The sequence below is a fragment of the Dermacentor variabilis genome, chromosome 4, assembly GCF_050947875.1.
Source record: "Dermacentor variabilis isolate Ectoservices chromosome 4, ASM5094787v1, whole genome shotgun sequence".
Classification (NCBI taxonomy): Eukaryota; Metazoa; Arthropoda; class Arachnida; order Ixodida; family Ixodidae; genus Dermacentor; species Dermacentor variabilis.
The window spans coordinates 48,954,867-48,977,643 of record NC_134571.1 but is presented as its reverse complement, the minus strand read 5'-3'; the positions used below and the strand labels follow the sequence as shown (position 1 = coordinate 48,977,643).

The window sequence follows — 22,777 nt, the reverse complement described above, 5'->3', positions numbered from 1 at the left end:
CATCGTCTTGACTTTCCATCTCCGGACTTCCCCCCGTTTATATATATATATATATATATATATATATATATATATATATAATCAAAGTCATACAGAGAGTTCAATTTATACATCATCTTTTGAGGGAGGCACTTACGGGTACAATTTTCGAACTTGACAGTGTATGACAGTGTAAAAAATTATTCGCCCATTAGTGGAGAATCCATAAGGGATAATCCATAATGCTCCCTGTAGCTTTAGCAGTTTTGCATCAAAGCTGTTCCTATGTTTTTCTCTTCCAGGGTATTGCCATCCTGAATGGGTTTAATCTTGGCCGCTACTGGACATCGGCAGGCCCACAGAAAACTCTGTACGTGCCGTCAGTGCTCTTCAGGGATGGTGGAAACTTGCTCCTGCTGCTAGAACTGGAAGCCGTCCAGTGCAAGGCCAAGAAGCCCAAGCCGTGCAGCGTGGACTTCGTGTCCAAGCCACGTTTCGATGGGCCACTACACTGGCCTGCCTAATAAAGAATATCCTAGGCACATCACAGATTTCTCAGCGAAAAATTGGTCCTGATCAAGGGATAGAAGCCTGCAGATCTTTCCCATCTGAGCTAACTAGAATACTAGCGCAGATGGCAATGTGAGGCCAAGTTGATCGACAACTCAAAGCACAGAAACAGTCTGCCAAAATCTGCAATTGCTGTAGAATTTTCATGAAAGGAAGAAATGGTCATCCACTCGAGAGTTAGCAGCTTTGCTTTGCTATTGGGTGGATTGAACTCTTTTAAAGCAAAGCTTTCTTTGCCTTTTCCGTCGACTTTCCCACTGCTGTTGCTGCTGTGGCTGCTGCTGTCCGGCACACTGCGTCCGTTAGGGGCTGGTTCAGAGCAAGAAGCGTGGCAGAGCAGAAAAGAGACGCGAGGAACTCTTGAACCACACCCACCGCGTCGAATGTGCACAATGCCCTCTGAAGCTCCCTGGTCGTCGCCACATTAGCCTCTTGACAGTTGTAATTATCCGTGACCCCCCACAAGCGCTTACCTTTCTACCAACATGCAATTCGAGAGGGAAGCTAGATAGAATGAAAGAGAGGAGGGGGAGAGGGGGCAGAAAATGGGTAAAACCAACGCAGTTGTGAAACGACTCTTCGCTCGAAGTTCCCGTACAAATACAAGGGGGGGAGTGGTATAGGGAAAAGGTGACGTGACAAAGCAAGGAAATGCTGGATAAACTTAAGTTCAAGGTACGGTATGGTGCGTTTCTGCTATTTCTGAAAAATAAAACCATGCAAATATGTCTAGCGGACAACTTACACAGGGGCTAGGCGACACAACGGAAGCAGTCGCACGCCAAATCAGCCCTTCTGTGCCCGCCGCAATAGCTTTGCGGCTATGGCATTGCTCGAGGTCGCGGATTTAACCGAGGCATCCACATTTCGATGGGGTCGAAATAAAAAACGCTCATGCGCTTTGATTTAGGGGCACGTTAAAGAACAGCACAGTGACAAAATTAACTCGGAGTGCACTACTATGGCCTGCCTCATAATCCAATTGTGCGTTTGCACTTACAGTCCCATAATCCAATTAAAGTTTAATGCTTCTGCCACAATGCAATGTGCCATGTGAGGCGATGACAATGCACAACCCTCTCGGAGGTTATGAAATATGGCGCACAACAACGCCTCAAGCAAACACCTCTCCCTTTGTGTTTTGTGTATAAAAGGTAACATACATGGTGCATACAAGGTAACATTTAACATCAACTCAACACCCTTGTGTTGGACAGAACATTGAAGAAATTAAATATTCACCATCAACACCACCACTAATTATCATCAATCAAAGCAACCAGCACAGAAGAAAGCTTCGACATAGATTCCCACAGTACGTGGGATCTGCATAATTTTTAGCTTAGTCATTGTGTCATTTGATTAACCCACTTAGGCTCAGGCCCACAAATAAGACACCTGGAAACTTATCAGATGACTATTTGGGCTCCGTCATTAGAATTACTTCGGTTTTATAAGGCCTGTTTTAACAAAACAGATCAGAGAAAATGCTATTACTACATTGATATTTACCCACACACACACAAATAAAAAAAGAAGCTCCACTCCCAGAAATTCTAACTTCCAGATAGGGTTAGTTACTTTACCAAAATGTTTCCCAATGTTTCTCTTTGATGGACTGTTTCCATGAACACGAGGTGAGCAGGTCAAATTAGAAGTCAGGCTGACCCAGACCGAGCTGATTACGCTAACATGCATTTCACCAGGCGAGTCGTTCTAGATATGGCGAGTCAACTCCATCCCTCGCAGTCGTGTGGTCTGAACCCGCTCAACATTGCCTCAGCGCGACATGCTTATGTTTCCATGAACCCGACTACTGGATTTTGATCTGCCAGGCTGACTTGAATTGACTTTGTTGGGTTCACATAAAGGTAGCTTGTGCTGTGGCTGTTCAAGCCGTAGCGAAGCTTAGAAAGCGCGCCATTTCGCATTGGTGGCTCCGTTCTATTAATAATACAGCGCACCTCCCTGCTCTTGCAGCTCCATGTACTGGCGCTATTTACAGCCCGGCACAAATGATCATTCCATCGCTCTGCGTGCTGTATATACTCCCGGGCCGCAGTGCAATCAGCGCCGTAATGCCAAAAGCAGGCGGCAAAAATTTCTCGCAAGGCATGCGCTTTCGCATTTCTCCCTAGGAGCCTCGATTCCTCGTAACTCAATCCCCTTTTTTCCCCTTTCATTAAACTTTTTCCAAGTTGTAGTATGATGTATTAGGCAGAATCGATTGGCTCCTTCAACTTTGTGAATGTGGACACCCTCTGAGAGGTGACGTAGTCATATATCTGTGCATATGTTACTGGACACGAGTCTTGGGAGTACTGCCATATGCTTATACTTCGTAGTTCTATCTTTTTCTTTTCTTTTTTTAATTGCGATAAAGACTTGCCCTTAAGGCATAATTCTTGGTGCGTATATGTGTATTATATGTGTACTGTGAGGCATGTGTTGTGTATGAATTGAAGCAGTGTTTTGTGGAATCTGTTGTCATGTATCCAGCAGTCATAGCTGGTTGTCACACTGTAGCGGAGGCTGGCTTGCAGTAGGAGACGCGAGCGTTCCGATTTTAAACCATTACATGTCCATATTAGGTGGTATGCATCTGTTTCCATCACAGGAATGGAGCACTATGGACACGTAGCACCCAGTGGTAAATGCGACCAGTTCCACCTTGAGATAACAGCTGGTGTAAGGGCCACCCCGGCCTGAAGCCTCCTACGCACAACTTCTTCTGCCCTAGTAAGGTGAAGGGGGAGGGAGCAGACACACGGTAGGATAAGAGCGCGTGTGTCCTGCCAGAGAAAATTTTTACGGGCTCGGAGCGAGTTAAGGGGTTGAGGTGGGAGGGGAATAGGCGGAAGATCAGGATTAGGAGGGCAGTGTGCCTGCTGGTCAGCAGCAATGTTGTGAGGGTTCGCTGAATGGCCTTGAATCCAGTGTACCTTGATGCAAGTAGCTGTTTTACTATTCATAGTGTGTATTGTCTCGCAGATTTCCATTGCCTTATCAACCTTCTTGAGTTCCTAAATAGCCGCTAAAGAATCAGTGAAGATATCTAGTTGCTTGATGGTAGGCAGCTTAGATGTCACATCTTGCACAGCGTCGTGGATGGCTTGAAGTTCCATTACTAGAGCGGTGGCTTCCGTAGATAAATAGCGCTGGTGGCTGGTAGACCTCTCTGCGCACAAAACTCTCATCAATGGCATGGCAATTAACCCTTTAACTATGGATGAGCATTGCCTACAGGCAAAACATTAAAAAAATGTTTTCTTGCCGTGTTTCGACATTGAGCATGGAGTTTCTGGCTAAATTAAGTGTCTTTGGCCAACACTGACTGACAGGCAGCAAGCGTCATTTGTTTGTTTAGAGCAGGAACACAGGACGAGGAAGAATAATTTTGGCAAGCGACTAGCTGTCTTAGGAAAGTACGATCAGAGGAGACAGACCAATGCAAGACGTCCAGCTGCAGTAATATCACACACGTAATGTAAAGCAAATGCAGAGTACACCTAGGTTCACATATGACGAGAACACTCTGTACAATTCTGAATGAGACCATAGGTGGCTTGGGGTGAGGCTCGCTTTCTTTCCTGCGTGGTGTTGCCATCTTACTGCTGAAAAACTTTCCGAAAAATATTTTTTCCTTTTCATTGATTATGCTTACTGAGTGTATTTTGCACACTTGAATGGAAAATTAACATTCTTTTTTTTTTGGGGGGGGGGGGGGGGGGGTGTTATGTGTCTCGTCCTGAAAGGGTTACACACTATCTTTAACGTATGTTGGCATGAAACAAAGGGACAAGACTAGGTCTTGCACCAACATCCAGTCAGAACATGGCGTCAACTTGTCCGAACAACCATCTTGCTGAGACGAACACTAGGAGGAGGAGAAGCAGGAAGTAACATTTATTTCACTAAATAAAAGATGGGGAAAAACGACAGATATAATAAAAGCACAACTGCTATGCATTAAATATCAACAGCAACTTGTTGCATGCTTTTCAACAAGGTTACTGGCACTTTGATGAAAGGGGCCCTCGCAACACCTTTTAATCAGGATAAGTAGCCCTTCCAGGCAGAACATGCAATGCTGCTGTTGTGAACTCCTGAACCAAATATTACTTGTCTATGTGCACATGATTATCGCCCCAGGTGCCGCTTCTACTTTACTACAGATTAGATTTCCTGAGCCTCTCGGCTATATTAATTGGCAAAGAAAGGTGGATAATTTTCATCTGAGATCAAGAGGAAAAAAAGAAAAGATGGAGTTTAGGACACATAACTGGCAGTCGGCTCATAAACGTAATAGGATGCATGGTTGCTCAAAGGAGCAGGAGAGGCAGATGCTTAGGTGCAGTGATAAAGTTTGCATGCATTCTTATTCTCTTCACATTCTAAATAACCGCCATGACACAGCTCTTTCATGCTTGTTTCAAAAGTATACCACTTTAATAGTGAGCAACGGCACTGCTGCCGCTACAAGCACCACTTGATGCATCAGGTATGACGAGACGCAGTGCGTGTAGGTCAACACACAACCCATAATACTGTAAAGCACTTTTTGCCTCATTACACACAATTTGGGGTAGGTTAATCATCAGCTTTTACACCTGGAAATGCTGGAAGTGTCCCATTCCCCTCATATTAAAAGCGCACATATAGCAATACCAGCTCGTTTGACTCATCAGTGATTTCACACGCCGTTCGCCTGTAGAATAACATTCCCCAAAGCACAGGTTGTAGAAACTAACCCAGGAAAATTCCAGTAATCACTCAATAATCAATATACACATATGCTCAGTTAACCCATGCTATCATTTTTTTTTATTGCAATACAGTACAGCCTGTTATAGTATTCCATTTTCATTGTTTTCCCACATTTTTGTATGTTTATTAAACTGTGTTTCTACATTCTCTTTTTTTTTTTCTCTCTCTCTCTGGTTGTCTGGTACAGATGTGTATATATAGTTTTTATGATCTACATTTTGCTTCTGTTGCTTTTAGTAGGTTTCCATTGTTGAATTTTCACTTATCTATATGCATGTGCTTCTTGTGTTACCTTTTTAAATTTATTTGCATAACTTGTTTCAAGCTCCTTTTACTCAATGCCCCCATAAAAATGTCCTCTAAGATTCTTTTTTTTTTTTTTTAAGATTAAGATACGATGAACTTAACTGCAGGATGGGTACTGAAATTCGGATATTGTTAGGAGGGCCCTTGTTCTGCAGCGGAGTGCCGTGTAAGTAAGCTAGTGATGGCGACGACGACATGAAGGGAGACACATGCACAAAACAATGAATAAAGAATTGTTTACTCCAGCACAGTGTTCGTACACATAGCTCTGGTGTTCTCACACAACAAAGTGCGCAAGTCATTTTCAAAGGTATAAAAACAAAATGACAAGATGTAACAGAACAAGCGTCCCCAACAACACTTACAGAGACTGGCTAGTATTATGGCAAGAGTGAAAGCTGTGCACGGCAGACACAGCTGTAGTGAGCATTAGAAAATAAGTGTGCACCTTTTGGGAGTGAGGGAATGGGGGCAAAAGAGAACAAAGCCACTAAACAAAAAAGCCGCGTGTTACTCTGTCCCAGCAGTCCCTTCCAGCTCTGACAAAGATGCGAGGTGTAATGGGGCAGCGGAGGTGTGTTCTGCCGCATCGGAACTTAGTACCACCGCCAAACCACTTATTATGGTACTCTTATAATATATTTTGCTGTATGTTTTCTAAAAATCATAAAGAATCACTATTATAAGCCCTAGCCCCAGTATGTTATTTATTTCAGGAACTCAAGTGCTGAAATGCAGATGCCATCAAGGAACATCGCCATGTGGTCCCCATCAATTGCATCACTAGTACATCATGTTTGCGTGATGTGTTTCCTCCTGTCAGTGGTGCAACCTTCTCATTTATAACATTGTAATGCAATTAGAAATATAATCATTGCTTTGTATTTCATTTGTCAGTGTCGGCCATGGCAGCCGAATTTCAGTGGGGGCGAAATGCAAAAACACCTGTGTGCTTAGATTTAGGTGCCCGTTAAAAGAACCCCAGGTGGTCAAAATATTCAGAGTCCCCCACTATGGCGTCCCTCACAATCAGATTGTGGTTCCGGCACGTAAAATCCCATAATTTCTTTTTTTTTATGTGTGTGCATGTATGTGTGTGTGTGTGTGTGCATGGGAAGGGACTTTATAAGATGACACTGCAAAGGTGATAGGCAGACGACAAGAAAGAATAAATGCATTCCAGCAGGTATTTCATTATATATTCATGTTTCTTATTGGCTGACGTTACCCGTAGCTTTCACAGTGCTGAAGAGAACTACTGAGACAAAGTATAGTTGCTAATGGTAGCAACTTGACCCATATGTACAGAGTTAAGTTTGAGGCTAAGATGTGCCCACAGAATATGACAGACAGTGTTCGAGGTAAACTCCATCAGCATTAACTAACAGATAAGCTGAACACATTGAGAACTTTGGTTTAGTTACACAGATTAAGAGCATTTGTGTGAATCTGAAAAGTGCACAAACTAAAAACAGGTTTCCAAAGTCCTTCATTGTTATCTTAATGGAGTCTACTGTAGTTGCAACAAAAGCAAAACTGGCTTGAAGAAAATCGGCCCTTTTCGTACATAAACTTTATGACATGTGCAACAAAAATGTGAAACCACACACTTACAATCACAGTGCTCACACTGAAAGGGACTAGTATATTAGAATGCTCAAGAGAAGTAGTGTGTGTTAAGAAAACCAAGCAACTGCTTGCTCTCATTGAAGATATACAACTATATATACGTATAATACAAAAACATAAGGATTTACGATGTCATTACAGCTATGCATCATTATGGCAACAGTGATGTGCAGTTACACTCGCAATATCTTCATAAAAAGCATGTGCAACATTATTGGCACCATTTTCTATATCTTTCAAGTTTCAAGCATAACAAATTGGAGGGCATATATTAGATTGAGCTTTGGTTCTTATAGAAATTAAAAATAACAATAATACATGAGGATATGGACACACATGGGCACTATATCAGTACCATAGCAAGTTTCTAAAAGGAAAGTGTTTTTCTTGAAAATTAAAACACAATACCCCCACATAAAATATAAAAACTGCCAATATTTAAACTTACACATTGTGAAAGCACTGTGGCATTATACCTGCAGCAGATCAAGAACATATGAAGGCTTGTTTTATTCCATAAATATCTCTTAACTTCAATTGTAAGTTAACCTAACGTCTAAAGTTTCACAGTAATAGCCTCCAAAACCTTGCAAATGTCACACTAGGAGATTGCAAAAGTGCAGGGTAAGAAATCTCCTGCAGGCACACCACACCTTTTCATCTAAAAAAAGGAAATCCCGACAGTTCTGGTACTACATGAGAGAAACACTTGTCCTAAATAACTACAGCTTTACAAAACCTCTCATCGCCAAGGTATGAATACAATACGTTGCCTTCCTCAGGTCTCTGTGCTTGCACACATCATCAATTTTCACACTCTCCTGCCACACACACGGTTCTTCTAAAGAAACTGCTCTTTCGAGACATATAAAATCATCCTTCTTAAAGGGACACCAAAGGCAAACATCGAATCAATCTAGACTGACACACTACCCTTCTAGAAAACCCACAATGTTTACTTTACAACAAGAGACAACCTAGTAGAAAAGAAAATTTGCACTGAAGGCGCCAGAGAACTCTTTCGGAATTCTAAATCTTGGCTAGAAATAGAGTCTCTTAGGTAGCTGTGCCTGCAATCTCAGAGGTCATGCTCCACCAGGCATACATTTTCCCGCTAAATTTACTAGAGGGAAACCTGGCACTGCAGTCACTTAACTGCCATGGCTGTGATAGCCAGTGCATACATTTTTCTACAACTTGGCATGGAATCACCAAGAAAGCAAATTACACCTCTTCTTATTGTTTTCTGTGGTTTAACTATGTCATGTTCCATGACAGTCACTCGACATTGCTTTGGAGAAGCTGAATATCAAGCTAGACAACTTCCTTAAGTAAGTCTTCATAAATAAGTCTCAACACATCTGAGTATGTGTGTCAAGTAATTTGCATGGTTTTCGGACAGTGCAACACATCATGGGTGAACATTTTAGCTATGTTACAACATATTGAAAGTAATGTGATGGTAAAAATTAAGACGGTAAATCAGGTTGATTATTGCCATACAGCGGATTTGAGATGTTAACATTAGGTTAAAGCAACAAACCAAAATAATGAAGTTGAATAAATCATTTTAGTCTCCTAGCACTTAAAAAACACAGCGATAGCATAAAAGACATAGACAAAGCACTCTGCCAAAGCGTTTTGCCTACAACTTTTATACTATCCCCGTATTTTTTGTGTGCTAAAAGGCTAAATGAAATTCCAACATGCCCATACTTACATTATTTTTAGTAAACTCATACACTACCCATCATTCTCAAGCTGAATGAAACGGTGTACTAATGGTACGCATTGACACTTGAGCCAGATTTACCTCTAGTACTTTTAGTATGAAACTATATGCTGCCAATGCACTTTTGCCCGTTTCGGGTATGGCGCCTGCACACAGAGGGTGCCACATTTTGGTAAAAGGTGCCAACAGAGTGGCGAGAAGCATATCAGCAGCACCAGTGAGTTGTTCTGTAGGAAAATCTGATAAAATTGGCCAAAGTGTACTCCTTTGCTGTCAAAATGCATTGTAACAAAGCTTTTAAAAATTTTCTGTGGTTGAAAAAAATTTGCCAATTACAAAGGGGAGCGTTACGTAGCAGAAGCTGGTATACAATATTTCCCCAACAGCGGCAACAATTCTGTCCAGTGCTTACGTCAATCTTCTTGCTTTCAAGTCTGTCTTCGGTGAAAGCGATATTCTGTGGTGGTATCCTGGAGCAGTCACTTTCGGGGACATGATCACTTTACGGTGATTTCACATTACTCGGCACTGAAACCAGGTGTACCACAAATGGTGCCACTTCTGGTAATGTGCCAAGTTCTCACACTGCGCGAGGATGGCGAGCTTGGCGTGGCGCCAGAAATGCTGTCTCTCACACACACTGAAGGTTCTCGTGTCTCGCGAAGTTGCTCATATGGTCTGAAAGTGATAGCTCGAGAATACAACCCCGGATACCTCGATGCATCAATAACTTTAGCTTGACATAATATTTACACATCATTATCCCTTCAACAAGTGCACCCCCCGCGCACCTCAGCCATCTCTTGTAAAAACAACACTCCACCACAGAATAATAGTAATAATAAAAATAATGATATATACTAATAATAATAAAAGAAAGTAAAACAGAAAAGTCAAGTCACAGGTTTCGAGTCAATGCAGGTAACTGTGCAGTGTTAACAACCACAAATATTGCACCATGACTGTTGTTACAGGTCTCTGAGAATTGAACGCACTCGTTCTAGTGAACCACAACACCCAAACGCCTGAGGCGACAGCACTATAAGCAACGTCGACGCTAATAGTCCAGCCCCAATAATTCCTTAAGGCTCATTCACACCAGCAACTGACAGTGGTCGGGCAACCAAGCTGACTGCAAAGTGACCAGTTGCAAATGGTCACTTTTGTCAAAAAGTGACCATTTTGGGCCAGTCACTTACTGCTCTATTTTTCAGTCACGCGACCACAGTCGCAGAATCCTTGAGCCAATCAGATGCGCAGGAACAGTACGTCTCTAAACGCTGATAGTACTTATTTTAGTTGACGATGCAATTGTGAAAAGATGGCAGCTGGTCGTCCATACTTGGTGGAGTGAGCATTGATCGCCTTCAGTCGCTTTCTGGTTGACAGTCACAAATGGTTGCACGACTTCCTCAAGTCACCAGTGTGAATGAGCCCTTATGCTTTCAACACCCATCCCACATCTTTATTATGGGATTGATAAGGGTTGTTCATCAATTCGGCATAACTTCCTTGAACATAGCATGGCAAACATGCTGCTCGGACTGCACATTCAACAGCTCAGTAGGTACAGTGCCCAATAAAGGGTGGGTTTGCTTCATGGCATCTCACCCCTGTATCATGCATCTTGTGACTTTGTGCAAGAGTGCTAAAACGGTAATGGATCACATACAGCTGGTGTACAATCAGTGATGATAAAATTGGAGAGATGAGAGGACTTGGGTGCTTCTAGGCATGCGTTACTGGCATGCCACCGAAACCTAGAGCTGGCAGGATGCGGTCCAGTCAGTGAGGAGAAGGCCCACTAGGACTGGACATTGCCAAAGGTCCCTGGTGGTGGGCGGTATTGTTTGGGCAGCGCCATCATCTGCAGGCTGTTAAAGGCGTACTTGCGCACGCCAACATTCTTGAAGGTGTTGTGCCGTCTCGTGCCCTCACTGCACGGAAAGTGCACGATTCAGATGGGCAGATGAAGCGATAGTTCCAAGATTACTGTCATTGTACTGTTGCTTAACCCCAATGCATGCGTGGCCCTTTTCCACAGCCTGCCACATCCACCTGGCTAAATAAAGCCTTCTGCCATGGGCATTCACATGACAGCTTTGGTACTCGCATGCTGCTATTCACTTTGAGCAGCAATGACTCGAACCAAAGTTGAAGAGAAGATAATAGATCTGCGTACTGCTTGTCTATGTGACTAAATGAGCCACCTTTTGTTGGTCTCCCGGCCACACAGCATGTGGAAAGTTGTAAAAAATAGCTTCAACATCAATCTGAAGTGCGCCAGAATAATGCTGCCACCTTCCAACTTTCCCGATACACCTTCTACCGCTGATGGCATATCACCCAGATTTGCCCACAAGCAGATGTACCTTCATACCTATGCTTTTGTAACAAAGCATTCATGAATCCAATTCTAAAACACAAGTGGCAAAAACTCACCTTCGCATGCAGGCCACTGCTCTGGGCACTTCCTTAGAATCAAGACCAAAGTCTTGCAGCAGAATCTGCCCCTGTTCCAACGTCACGCACACGCCAGTTCGGTCCTTGGCACTTTTGCAGCTCGTGAAGCGTAGGCCTCGCATACGACGACATGCCTGTGTGGTTATAAGTCTGAAATGTTTCCAGCTACAACAGCACTTTGTGTAGTTAATACAGTCAGCCACAAATTTTACAGGACACGGTATTTGCAAAAAAATTGAATTCCTGCAAAGCCTGGGAACACAGCCTCAAATTCAAAGTTTCATTCTGAGCAGTTTTTGTAAACTACATAGTTATAAATTAAATTAGAATTGCCATGCCTTAAGAAAACAGAAATTCATTTGTTGTGGAAACTGTGTTTCATCAACTTCTGTTGCGGACTGTACGTCACCTGCCATGGCAGCAAGCTATGTACAGAAAAGCCCAAGCTACATACAAACTTGCAAACTTTGGGAGAATGGTAAACTTTGCAAGTTAATATTTTATAGTTAAAACACCACAAGCTAAACAAAGATGAAAGACAAATGCATGACAGGACTGAGTGCTCTCCGCCAAATGGCACTGAAAGGAGTGATGCAAGCCTCTGATTTAAGGCAGAGACTTACTTTTTTTCATCTGGCATTGCTGCAGACCAAATGCCTTTGCAGTCTGTTCTCGATCAAACAAGCAAGTGCTACGTCTAAGCATGATATTAAACAAGACCCACCACAACATCTGAGTAGAAGTTATCCAGCAATAAATTGATAAGAGCCTTTTACACAAGGCTCCCTTGTCAACACAAGGACATTAGTATGTATCACTGCTTAATGCTGGGCTACTTATGGCTGATACTTCTTGCAATGGAAAAGACAACCAAGCTACATGCAAACTTGTGAGCTTTAGTAGAGTGGTGAACGCTTTTTACTGTCCAGGGGTTTCTTCACATGGCTTTCCGTTGTTTCCATTGTAATATGCACAATATAGATGTTACCTAAAAGACTTTTCAAGAACCTTTTTTTGTTTCAGGCTTGTGAGCAGGTGCCCTTCTTAAGAAAGCAGTTATCACAGGGAAGACTAATCATGATAACTGAAGAATCATGTGTGTGTGTGTGTGTGTGTGTGTGTGTGTGTGTGTGCGTGTGCGTGTGCGTGTGTGTGTGTGTGTGTGTGTGTGTGTGTGTGTGTGTGAACTGCTTGACCAAGGTAATTTTTGCTTATCTACTCCTCGTACCAATATGCTTGTTTAATATTGTTTGTACAATATATAGCGCTGATTTGGCTTCATGCAGCACAATGCTGCAGGCACTTCCATTAATGTGATGGCCTTCTAAGCAAAACACAATCCTGCAGTCCACAATATTTTTTGTCTGTACAGAAGTTTATAACACATCAGATGTAGCCAATTTATGTTCGTGACCCAATACTATAGTAGTTATTGCTGCCAACAGTTGACAAGGCGTGATGTTACATTAGGTTTTTCCCATCTGGATATTAACTCGTACAGTAATGACACAAATTTGAATGGAACTTGCAAAAGCTTCTGAACACTACATAGACAAAGCCACTTTATTACCCGCCATGATTGTTTAGTAGCTATGGTATTGGGCTGCTAAGCACGAGGGCGCAGGATTGAATCCCGGCCACGGTGGCCGCATTTCGATGGGGATGAAATGTGAAAATACCTATGTACTAAAGATTTAAGTGCACATTAAAGAACCCCACGTGGTCCAAACTTCAGGAGCCCTCCACTATAACGTGCTTCATAATTAGATTGTATTTTGGCACGTAAAACCCCATAATCTTTCCTAATCCACTTTATTGACAATCAGCAGGGCTAACTGAAACAAAATAAAAAGAAGTTTATTTAACTGCCATCCACAACCACACTTGTAACCTTCTGGTGGATATATATCAATAAATTCAAAGCCTTAGATGAGTAATACCCGTGTCACACGGGCGTTTGGAAGGCCTTTCAACCGATAGTCAGTTGACTCAAAGGTCAAGTTCGAGCTGCTACAGGGGCGGTTTCGAAGGCCGCCGAGTCAATAGTCTATCGAGTCAATGGAGCACCTTACAACTATAACGAAATCTCGATGGCCTTTGAGAAACGGAAACGGAAACAGTGCGAACATGCCCTCTCGTTCACCGTGTGCTCGTACTATCGGTTAGATAGAACAAATCAAACCAAACTGCTCTAAAAATACTATATATGAGTGTTATTAATTATTCAATAAAGTATTTTTGCCACTTGATATGTGCGAACTGCACATACTCTCGACAACAGCGACATGCAGCAACGCAAACGTTGCCGCTGTTTCGCTACTCAACAACTTAAAAACTAAACATATATGTATGGCAATGTATAAACATTTCTTTAAATGTATAAACAAACATAAAAGAAATTATAGTGCTTTTAAGTGGTTTTAATGTTGCTTAACATTTTGTGACATGAAAACGAAAGTAAAGATCCGCAGTGCCACACAATTTTACGAGAAACGCTTGAACCACTCAACGGCCTTTCGAAAGTGCCGTGTAGCAGCGCAACAACTCCTTTGAGTCGATAGAGTTGTGGCATTTCGAAGGCCGTCAACTGGAAGGCCTTCCAAATGTGCCTGTGTGACACAGGTATAACAAACATATAAAGAGTGTAAACAAAATAAACAATAACAATAATAAAGAAAAATAGCTTAGTGAGCTGGACTTGCCATCTGTTAAGTTCAACAAAAAATGAGCCAGGTAAATCAATCTACGCCTCATACCTCCATTGCAAGATGAAGAATCTCAACATCTTTGCTCTTACGAGCGCGAACATGGGTTTGCAGTTGCTCTATCACGTCCATCAGAGGCACCTCCCGGGGCTGTATGCCTGCATATTGTGAATGAAAGAAATTGAGAGTGGCTGCAATGCACAAACACAAATTGAGAATTAACACAGGCAGTCGTCACAAAAGCATGCAAAATCATTCTCCCCACTTTTGAGGCATAAAGAAGAAGTGTGCAAGCACTTTGACCCATAATACAGGCAGGAATATTTTATGTCCGATTATACAGGCAAAGATGAGTTGAAGCAGGCAAACACCTCACAGTCTTTTTGGAAGGTGGCAACAGTAAGGAAAATGATTGCGAAAGATTTAAGGTATATATAGCATAGAAGTCAAAGAGCCAAGAACACACAGAATTTATCATAAAATGTAAAATATGGTGCAATCCATTTAAAATGACATGACATATAACAACATATTGCATATAATCATCAGCCTTTTCATTATTGCTAACCTTTGCATTCCCTTGATGCGCATGAGATAGAGCAATCAAATTCTTCTTTGGAAAAGTTTTCTGGGAAAATCTGGCAGTAGATAAAATTGTGAAATTCTGCTTATCAAATGATGCCGATATGGGCTGGAGTCACTTTAGATGATAAACTAACAGCAGTTTATGATTGGGTGCGAGGTTACGCACAGTCTCAGGAAAAAAACTGTTAACTGCATGTTACGTGTGTGGATGCCACACGGTATTAAATTTTGTCTGCTGCAGAACAAAAATCACAGGTTTTTCACGCTAGTTAATGCTAAGCATACAACTTCATTTATGTAGTTGCTTAAATATTAAAATTAGAGGTGGGCAAATATAAGCTTTCTTTGAATAAGAACAGAGTAACAGTAAGTATAAAATACTGAATATTCAAATGCATATGCATATATTTGCTGCAGAAATATTTATTTTGGCATAATAAGGTATCATGCCTGCATCAACTAGTGCAACAAAGACATAACCACAGGAAAAAATGATCACTTTTATACACAAGCTCACTAACTGTAATTTAAAAAAAAAACTGCATGGATAACCTTTAAATAACTTTGGAGCCTGGGTGCAAACAAACAAGCTTTCCAAGAAAGAATCGCTGATGTATGATTACCATACCAAAAATGCTAAATAAGTGGTTGCCAAAGAAAACATCCCTAGTAGTGAAAAAAGAAAAAAAAAGCTGCTGAAGGAATTATGTGCCATAGAGAGCAAAAGCGTTCATTACAAGAAAAACATCACAGGTTGTGTCATAAAAGATAAAACTGCTACATGGCTAGACTGCCAGACATTGTAAATGACAGACTACAAACAAAAGTCAGATTGTCATGTAGGCTTCTGTTGCAAAACTGAAAATAGAGTCTGCATTACCAAGTTTGTTTCTCCATTGCTTCAAAACATTTTTGTTGTCTCATTTAAATTAAATTATGGGGTCTTACATGCCAAAACCACTTTCTGATAACACAGCACGTCACAGTGGGGGACTCTGGAAATTTCGACCAACTGGGGTTCTTTAATGTGCACCTAAATCTAAGTACTACACAGGTGTTTTCACATTTTGCCCCTATCGAAGTGTGGCCGCCATTGTTGTCTCATTTCTGATAATTTGTAACACTTTGTTTAGCAGATGGAGAATAGTAACTAGATTTTAACAGTCAGTTGTTGTGAAATAGCTGGTTAGCTCTGAATGTTTGAAAATACCGAACACTAGTTCCTTTTCAAGTATGAATACAAATAGTGTGTGGTATTCAATCTGTATACAGTTGAACCCACTTATAACAATATTCACATGTCACGAAAATTCCATCGTTATAACCAATAATTGTTATAACCGGGTTGCACAAAAAATCAAAATAGGAGGATAGTAGAGCTGATGTGAGAAAACTATAATAGCAGGGAGGTCAGTGCCCCTCCCCAGCACCTTCCTCCATCTAGCTGCTGATTATGCTCACTCATTTAACTGCTTCCTGGGAGCTTTGATCACGTGTAACAAGCCACGGCTGTCGGTGTTAAAGAATGCCAAAGCTATAATAACTGCAAAGAGGGGTCACGGGTGGCACCCGTGACCTAACCTAATCTAACCTTTTAAAAATTGCAAGAATGCTGCCGCAGCAGCCTGTCAGCTTGAGAAATCCAGAAGAAACGCTGAGGTGAGATCGCCACAAGCATCTCGCCACGCACTTCTCACTGGCTTGCATGAGAAAACCCTATGTCCGTCAGCCCTGCATGCTTTACGCGAAGCTTGCCTACATCCTCCAGGGCATCCAGGTGCTCCACGTACTGCAGCGGAAGGTTCCTCGTGAACATGAAGCCCCGGAGGGACTGAATCATCTGCCAGGAGCCTGCCCTACTGCATCATCGCTGCCGTCGTCACCGTCGCTATCTGATGCAAGCACGTTCGCGATGATCGCCTCATCGGTTAGAAGCACTTAGTTCCCAAATTTCTTTTCACTGGCAACGTCGTGCTTTGCCGATGATTAGCGGGTGCATCAGCCATCTTCTGTTTCGGCAGCGAGTCAAACCAACTGTTAGTCTAACGAGGCTGAGAAACTGCGTGGCCAGGAACGATTTCGATGCAACCAACAAAGACGAATGCAAGCAATTAGGCTGTTTGTAGAACTGCGCTGAATGAGGAGCCAGCAAGCAACATGCAAGCAACCTGCGAGAAGCACAGTAGATGCAGTTAATTCGTGTTTCGAAGGGTGGGGCAGCTTAGAGCTATGAGTGCAGCCCCATAGAGAAAGAAATTCTATGGCATCCAATTCGTGTTCAGAGGGGTGGAAGGGCAACGGGAGAGAGGCGCGCAGAGATGGCTGGAAAACTAGCGCGCGGCGGCCCATCTTGCAGCGGCTTGAATTTCTCGTTTTCTTTTCAAGGACTTTGTATTTCACTACCTTTCATCTCGGACACCCAGCAGCCAGATTTTATCGTTATAACTGATAATGTGGCATTAGGGCATTTATTAAGCGGGTTATTTTGTCATGGAACACATACAAAAGTTGATGGTGCAGCAGCTTCTCACTGTTATAACCAATATTTTGTTAAAATCGGGATCGTTATAAGTGGATTCGACTGTATACGCCTACCCCTAGTTAAAATTACAAGTTCTGTTTTATAAATTTTAATTTCTGCTATGTGGCGGCTTCAACATCAGTCCTTAGGTCCACGCTGGTCGGATAGGGAGATGAACAGACAAAGAAAATTGTGCAAATCTTGCACCCTTTTGGCATTATACCAAGTGTTATTTATGCTTAGTCAGACTATAGTACTAAAAATAACCATTTCATAAAGACTGGACTATAGTGCTGTGTAAATATACTACTGTTGTAAGGGGACTGCAGTGAACTGTCGTATTCCTCTGCAATTTTGTTGGCTGGCATTTAAGCTGTACAGTATTTACTGCAGTACTTAATACAAATACCTTAAAAACTACAGCTGCAATCAAAGTCTGCTATTATCGGCACGTGTAAACTCGTCGACAACTGTCTGTGGCAATGAAGAGAAAATGAAGAAGAAAGAGCGCTCCTGAAAACTGTCTTCTATCCTCATACATTTACGCTTAAGATGGAGAATAGAAAGCATTAACATCTTATATACAACAGAAAAAGAAAAACGAGAAAACTTACCACTGAGTTTTAAATTTGACTTATTTTTCTGCTGTTATCATCCCCATTTGGGCAAATGCAAAATCGTCACACGTGGAAGCTATACTGATTTAGTATCTATTCCAAAAAACCAAACGCATTGTCATATGCTGCCAGAATACATGGCACAGTAGAACACATACAGAAGCTCTGCCCATGTAGCTCTCTCTTTATTGCCACCAAAAGTTGTTCTCGAGTACAACAGCACAAGTAAGACCTTTCTCATTTACAACTTGTTAGTAAAACTGAAGTAAAACTTATTTTCCAAGGCTTCTGCAGAAAGTCAAAGCATTAAGGACAAGCACGCCTTTAGTTAGCAATTTAGACAAAGCAGTTCCTGTAAAAAGTGATTTAAAGTAACTTGGTTATTTCAAACCTGTGATTCTAAATAAAGCAACAGGCTCGCAGACATGTAGTAGCCAAACATGGGTGCATCTTGTGACCCAAAATGCTGTCAGGGTCATTTCTTCCAGGCCAAGTTGTGACTGCACTTTGCAACCCTTCGTAAAACCAAAAATTATTGTTTGAGAAACATGCCCAAGTGACCCTTTGTGTGCAACTTGATGCATTGGCAAGTGGCGGAAGCTACTTGAAATAACTTTCACTTACAAATGGCTACCATGCTTGCATGAAATAACGTAAATTTTTATGTGTGGCAGCTCACACAACAACATATCGAATTTTTTTAAGTAAAGCTTTCTTTGGCTCTTCGCCCCCACATTGGATGAGAAGCTATCAGGTTGACTAGCCTGGGATGGTCTCGGGGACATCATAATCACGGGTTTGGACGGGCGAGCAGATTCTGATACTAGTGCACAATCTGTGCTCTCGCAAGAGTCTTAACGTGGTTGGTAATGCAGGTCATTACTGGAGTCAGCGTCCATACACCTCTTAGCCTTAACCAACAGAGTTAACCAAAAAGACTGTCCCCAGAAGAATATCTCAGCATGTCTGCCAGGAAGCTATTGCTTCACTTTGACAGTCATCTTCCAATGGTCCCTGCCACATTTTCTTTTTTTTCCCTTCATCTCGAACTTCACACTAAAGGTGCAGCTCAAACAAACATTACTAGAAAACTGAGCTTAACATGATACTTTTTAGAAAAAAAAAAAACAAAAAGAAAAGGAAACAGTGAGAGATGAAAGGAAAGACGAGTGCTACACTTACAACTGTTTATTCCAAAAACAAAGCATCCTATGTAAACACAAGTATACACATGCGCAACTGCATAAAACACGCAAAGGACACCAGTCAGCCGAAGGCCTTGTTATCACTTCTTAAATGCTTAGCAATCTTGATTCCGAATCATAAAGCATAACAGTAGTTTGACTCACGCAGCCTAGACCAGTAGTTTGGATATGGTAGGCCTCTAATAGCTCACATGCAGCTTTGTTTTTGCTTGCGCCTAGGATTCTGACATTAAAGAACAGTGCCTCACAGTTGGGACAAGACCTACAATGCACAGACAAGTGCGCAGTCGTATCCTTCTTTAAAATATTTTGTGCTCTCTCATTCGGTCATTGACGCGGCGCCATTTAAAGTGCACAAATATGTGATTTGAGTGCCCATGCCATCAATAAGCAGAAAACAAATCTCATTTTGTATTTGCTAAATAATATTCCTTATAACCTCAAATAGCCTCCTTTTCCACTCAATGTTTCTTAAAACAAAAGTGTGGGGAAAGGTGAGGTAAGGATCTCCATATTTTTATAGAGGACTGAGATGTGCAATTGAACATCTTTGTGTCACAGTTATCATAGCCTTTTTTTGCACTAGCATTTATTTTTCAACGAACATGACTACAAATTTGTTTGTGCCACTTTCCCTGCATACTTTTACAAGGAATATAAAACAAACAAAGCCTTTCTCCAAATGAGATCTTGTTATATCATTGTTAAACTGCAATAACTTTTTTTTAATTTTCTGATCTGACAAAAGCCCCTCTCCACATTATATTCATGCAAACGTGGTAGCTCTAGGAAGTGCTTCGACACTGGAAATGGTTGGGAATGACCAAAGTGCGAATCGAAAGATTTCCTTATTGTGCACTGTTTGCGGTGTATCTCTCTTCTGATGTGTGTGCACGTTAATGATAGAAAAAAATTTTAAAAAAACACTTCACCTCATCATATGTGAAACCCAGGTCTCCTGTGCTGATTCGCATGTCACGTGCAAGTGCATGTGCGCAGAAATTCCCAGATTCAAAAAGCAAGCATAACAAAAGAAAGGCACGTACGTCCCACCCACAAATTCTTACTGCGGGCTCTGCGTTCTTCTGTGATGGCCCAAGCAACAGCCGCCACTGAAGTCGAGTTTGAAGGCTTTCATTCAGTTTCCGACCAAGCATGATAAGCAGCCTTATAGTATGACGTCGCCATACGACATAATTAATAATTGAGCAGAATCAACGAGACACAGGGGTTTGACCTTTAGTAGCTATCGTAAGAGGCAAACAAGCAACAAAACCGAGGAGAGCATAAAGAAAACTAAAGGAGCACTCACACATACTTTTGAAGTTGGAAATACTCCAGCAAACACATGCACATAAAAAGATTACACTTAAAGGGAAGCTGAAAGGTTTTCCAGAAGAAATGAGTGAACATCTGTAAATAATGGTTTTAAACCCTCCGAATTCGAATATCGTATCGAAATTGAGCGAAAGAAAGCGCAAATATATTTTATTTCGACGAAAAGTGCAGCAGCGGACACGCCCAGCTCGCGCGTCTCGTTTCCGCCTGTGATTGGTCGATGCGCTTCGTGACGTCAACTCTGCCGCTGCCGACCGCTGCCGCTACACATGAAGCGCGGTGCCACGTAGTTTGGTGCTGTTTTTCTGAGACGGTAATGGCAAATTTAGAGAGACTGCGTTTTTCTGAGGAGTTCGGCGTTACTCCCTACATGTACGAGCCGATTGCGAAGAGCCGGCCTCTCGAAGAAGCAAACGATGCTGGTGCGAGCAGTGCTTTCGACGCGAACGAAAGCAAAGTCTTGGGATCTCCTAGTGTTGGAAATGCTCTTTGGTGAGTATGTTTTTTGCAAAGCGATCTAGTGATCTCGCCGATCTTTCGCCGATCTAGTGAGCTCGTTTCCGGTCAAACAACTGTAGTGTTGTGTTCCTGCATGCCTCCTCGTGGAACGTAAGCGGGGATGCGATCGTCGGCATTTGTGCGCTGTCCAAAGCTGTCGGCAATCTACAAAGAAGGTTTAAACGCGTGAAAAGCTTCCCGGTTCATGCAGTACGTGTAGTGACCTTCATCTGTTGACTACCACTCACGTTGACTACCACTCACGTTAATTACCACTCACGTTGATTACCACGCACGTTGACTACCACTCTACATACACACAGACGCACCAACAAAGGAATGCAGGGTTGATCGAAGCAGATTACGATGCCACGCACGCAGAAACAAGCGCGGTCAGGCACGGTCGCGGACGCTGCGAAGGAACGAAGCAGAGTTGACGTCACAACACCGCGGTTTCCGGTCTCCGCTCCGCTCGCTCACTCAAAGGGGGGCGGAGCTACAGCGCAATTTCAACCGGCGATTACGTCGCTCCTAATTGAAAAAAAACCCCCAAAATTTTACCTACATGGTTTATAAGGTTCCCGCATCCATATATGAGCGTCTCATTGAATTCGACAGACTCTTCAGCTTCCCTTTAAAGGGACATCAAAGGCAACTATTAAGTCGACGGGGACTGTTTAAATACCATTCCAGAAACCTCGCAACACTTGTTTCGTGCCAAGAAAGGATATAGTTTACGAGAAAATTGCATATGAAGGGTCCGAATACTTTCGAAATTCAAATACCCCACCACCCAAAAGGGGTAGTGGTGACGTTGCATGCGCCATCACCACCCTTTGCAGCCGTCAGTGAGTAAAATGCCGTTCGACAGACGGCGGCACCAAGCCAAGACAAAGTGGTAGATTCGTCACAGCAACTGCTTTTTGGTCAAGTAGCGCAGGCCGTTTGGGCATCCCGCGACATCACATGGAAGTTGAATTCTCTGCTACTTGCAGTTTGTGCGATTTTCGTGAGCCAGCAAAAACAGCGCAGCATTACGCTATAATGTAACTACTGAAACGCAAAAGCGTGGGCAGCACGGAGTCAAGCAAAAACGAAGCCTTTCGACCGCCCACGTCTTTGTCAAGGGTAATTTCAATTACCTAGTTCTTTTTTGTAAAAATGGAATAGAACTGGACAAGTAGCACTTTATTTCGTCTTATAATACAATACAATGCTGTTTTTTGCAACGAGTGGTTCAGTACTAGTGACAAAATTTAACTGAGGAGTGCTTTCATCATCGGGCAAGTACTTGAATGTTCCGGGGGAGTCTCTAATCATGTCCTGCATTTACCTCAGTTTCTCGATTATTAAGGCTCTGCTCGCGATAATATTGACACCTTAGAGATTCTGATGCACTAATCTATCACTTTAGCTTGACTTAATATTTGCCTTTAGTGTCCCTTTAACAAGTACAAAGGTTTGCAAATACCACTTCTTTAATACTTTAATTACTTTCATTATATAAGATATAAGATACTTTAATTTGGCACTAAAGTTAATCTTGAAATGCCAGACTTGGTGTCACTGATTTTATCATAAAGTCGTGACGAAGCACAAATTTTTCTGACATCACGTAGCAATAAGGCTAGGTACGATGATGTTGCTGATAAAAAAGAAAGAAACTTTAGCAAGAACACTGTGAGTGTTTCTTCAGCCGCTGCAGTCATCACAGAAATGGACCGAGCCAGTTTACCACAACATAACGATGCATCCACCTCCTGTGTACCAATACCAAAACTGGTTCATAGAACTAAGTGCTACAGTAAATTATTCAGGGTGATTTGATGCTTGCCAGTATTTTTCATTGGGGTTTAGAAGGC

At 42.2% G+C, this 22,777-nt stretch overlaps 2 protein-coding genes across 4 annotated transcripts in view; one reads left to right on the top strand and one right to left on the bottom strand.

Moving 5' to 3' along the window:
- The window catches only part of LOC142579090 (beta-galactosidase-like), a 53,336-nt gene extending 52,810 nt beyond the window's left edge, over positions 1-526 (top strand). For both annotated transcript variants that reach the window (XM_075688954.1, XM_075688953.1), the window contains one exon: positions 282-526. In XM_075688954.1, coding sequence (XP_075545069.1) covers positions 282-503 — 222 coding nt within the window. In that variant the 3' untranslated portion in view covers positions 504-526. The remainder of the gene's footprint in view (positions 1-281) is intronic.
- Positions 527-5,844: 5,318 nt separating this feature from the next.
- The window catches only part of LOC142579087 (inositol polyphosphate-4-phosphatase type I A-like), a 57,713-nt gene continuing 40,780 nt past the window's right edge, over positions 5,845-22,777 (bottom strand). Inside the window, exons 23-26 of one of the 2 annotated variants that reach the window (XM_075688943.1) lie at positions 20,126-20,191; positions 14,203-14,309; positions 11,426-11,580; positions 5,845-10,920 (exon numbers count right to left, since the gene is read on the bottom strand). In XM_075688943.1, the coding sequence (XP_075545058.1) occupies positions 10,788-10,920; positions 11,426-11,580; positions 14,203-14,309; positions 20,126-20,191 (461 nt within the window). In that variant the 3' untranslated portion in view covers positions 5,845-10,787. The remainder of the gene's footprint in view (positions 10,921-11,425; positions 11,581-14,202; positions 14,310-20,125; positions 20,192-22,777) is intronic. The other variant, XM_075688944.1, reaches the window with a different exon arrangement.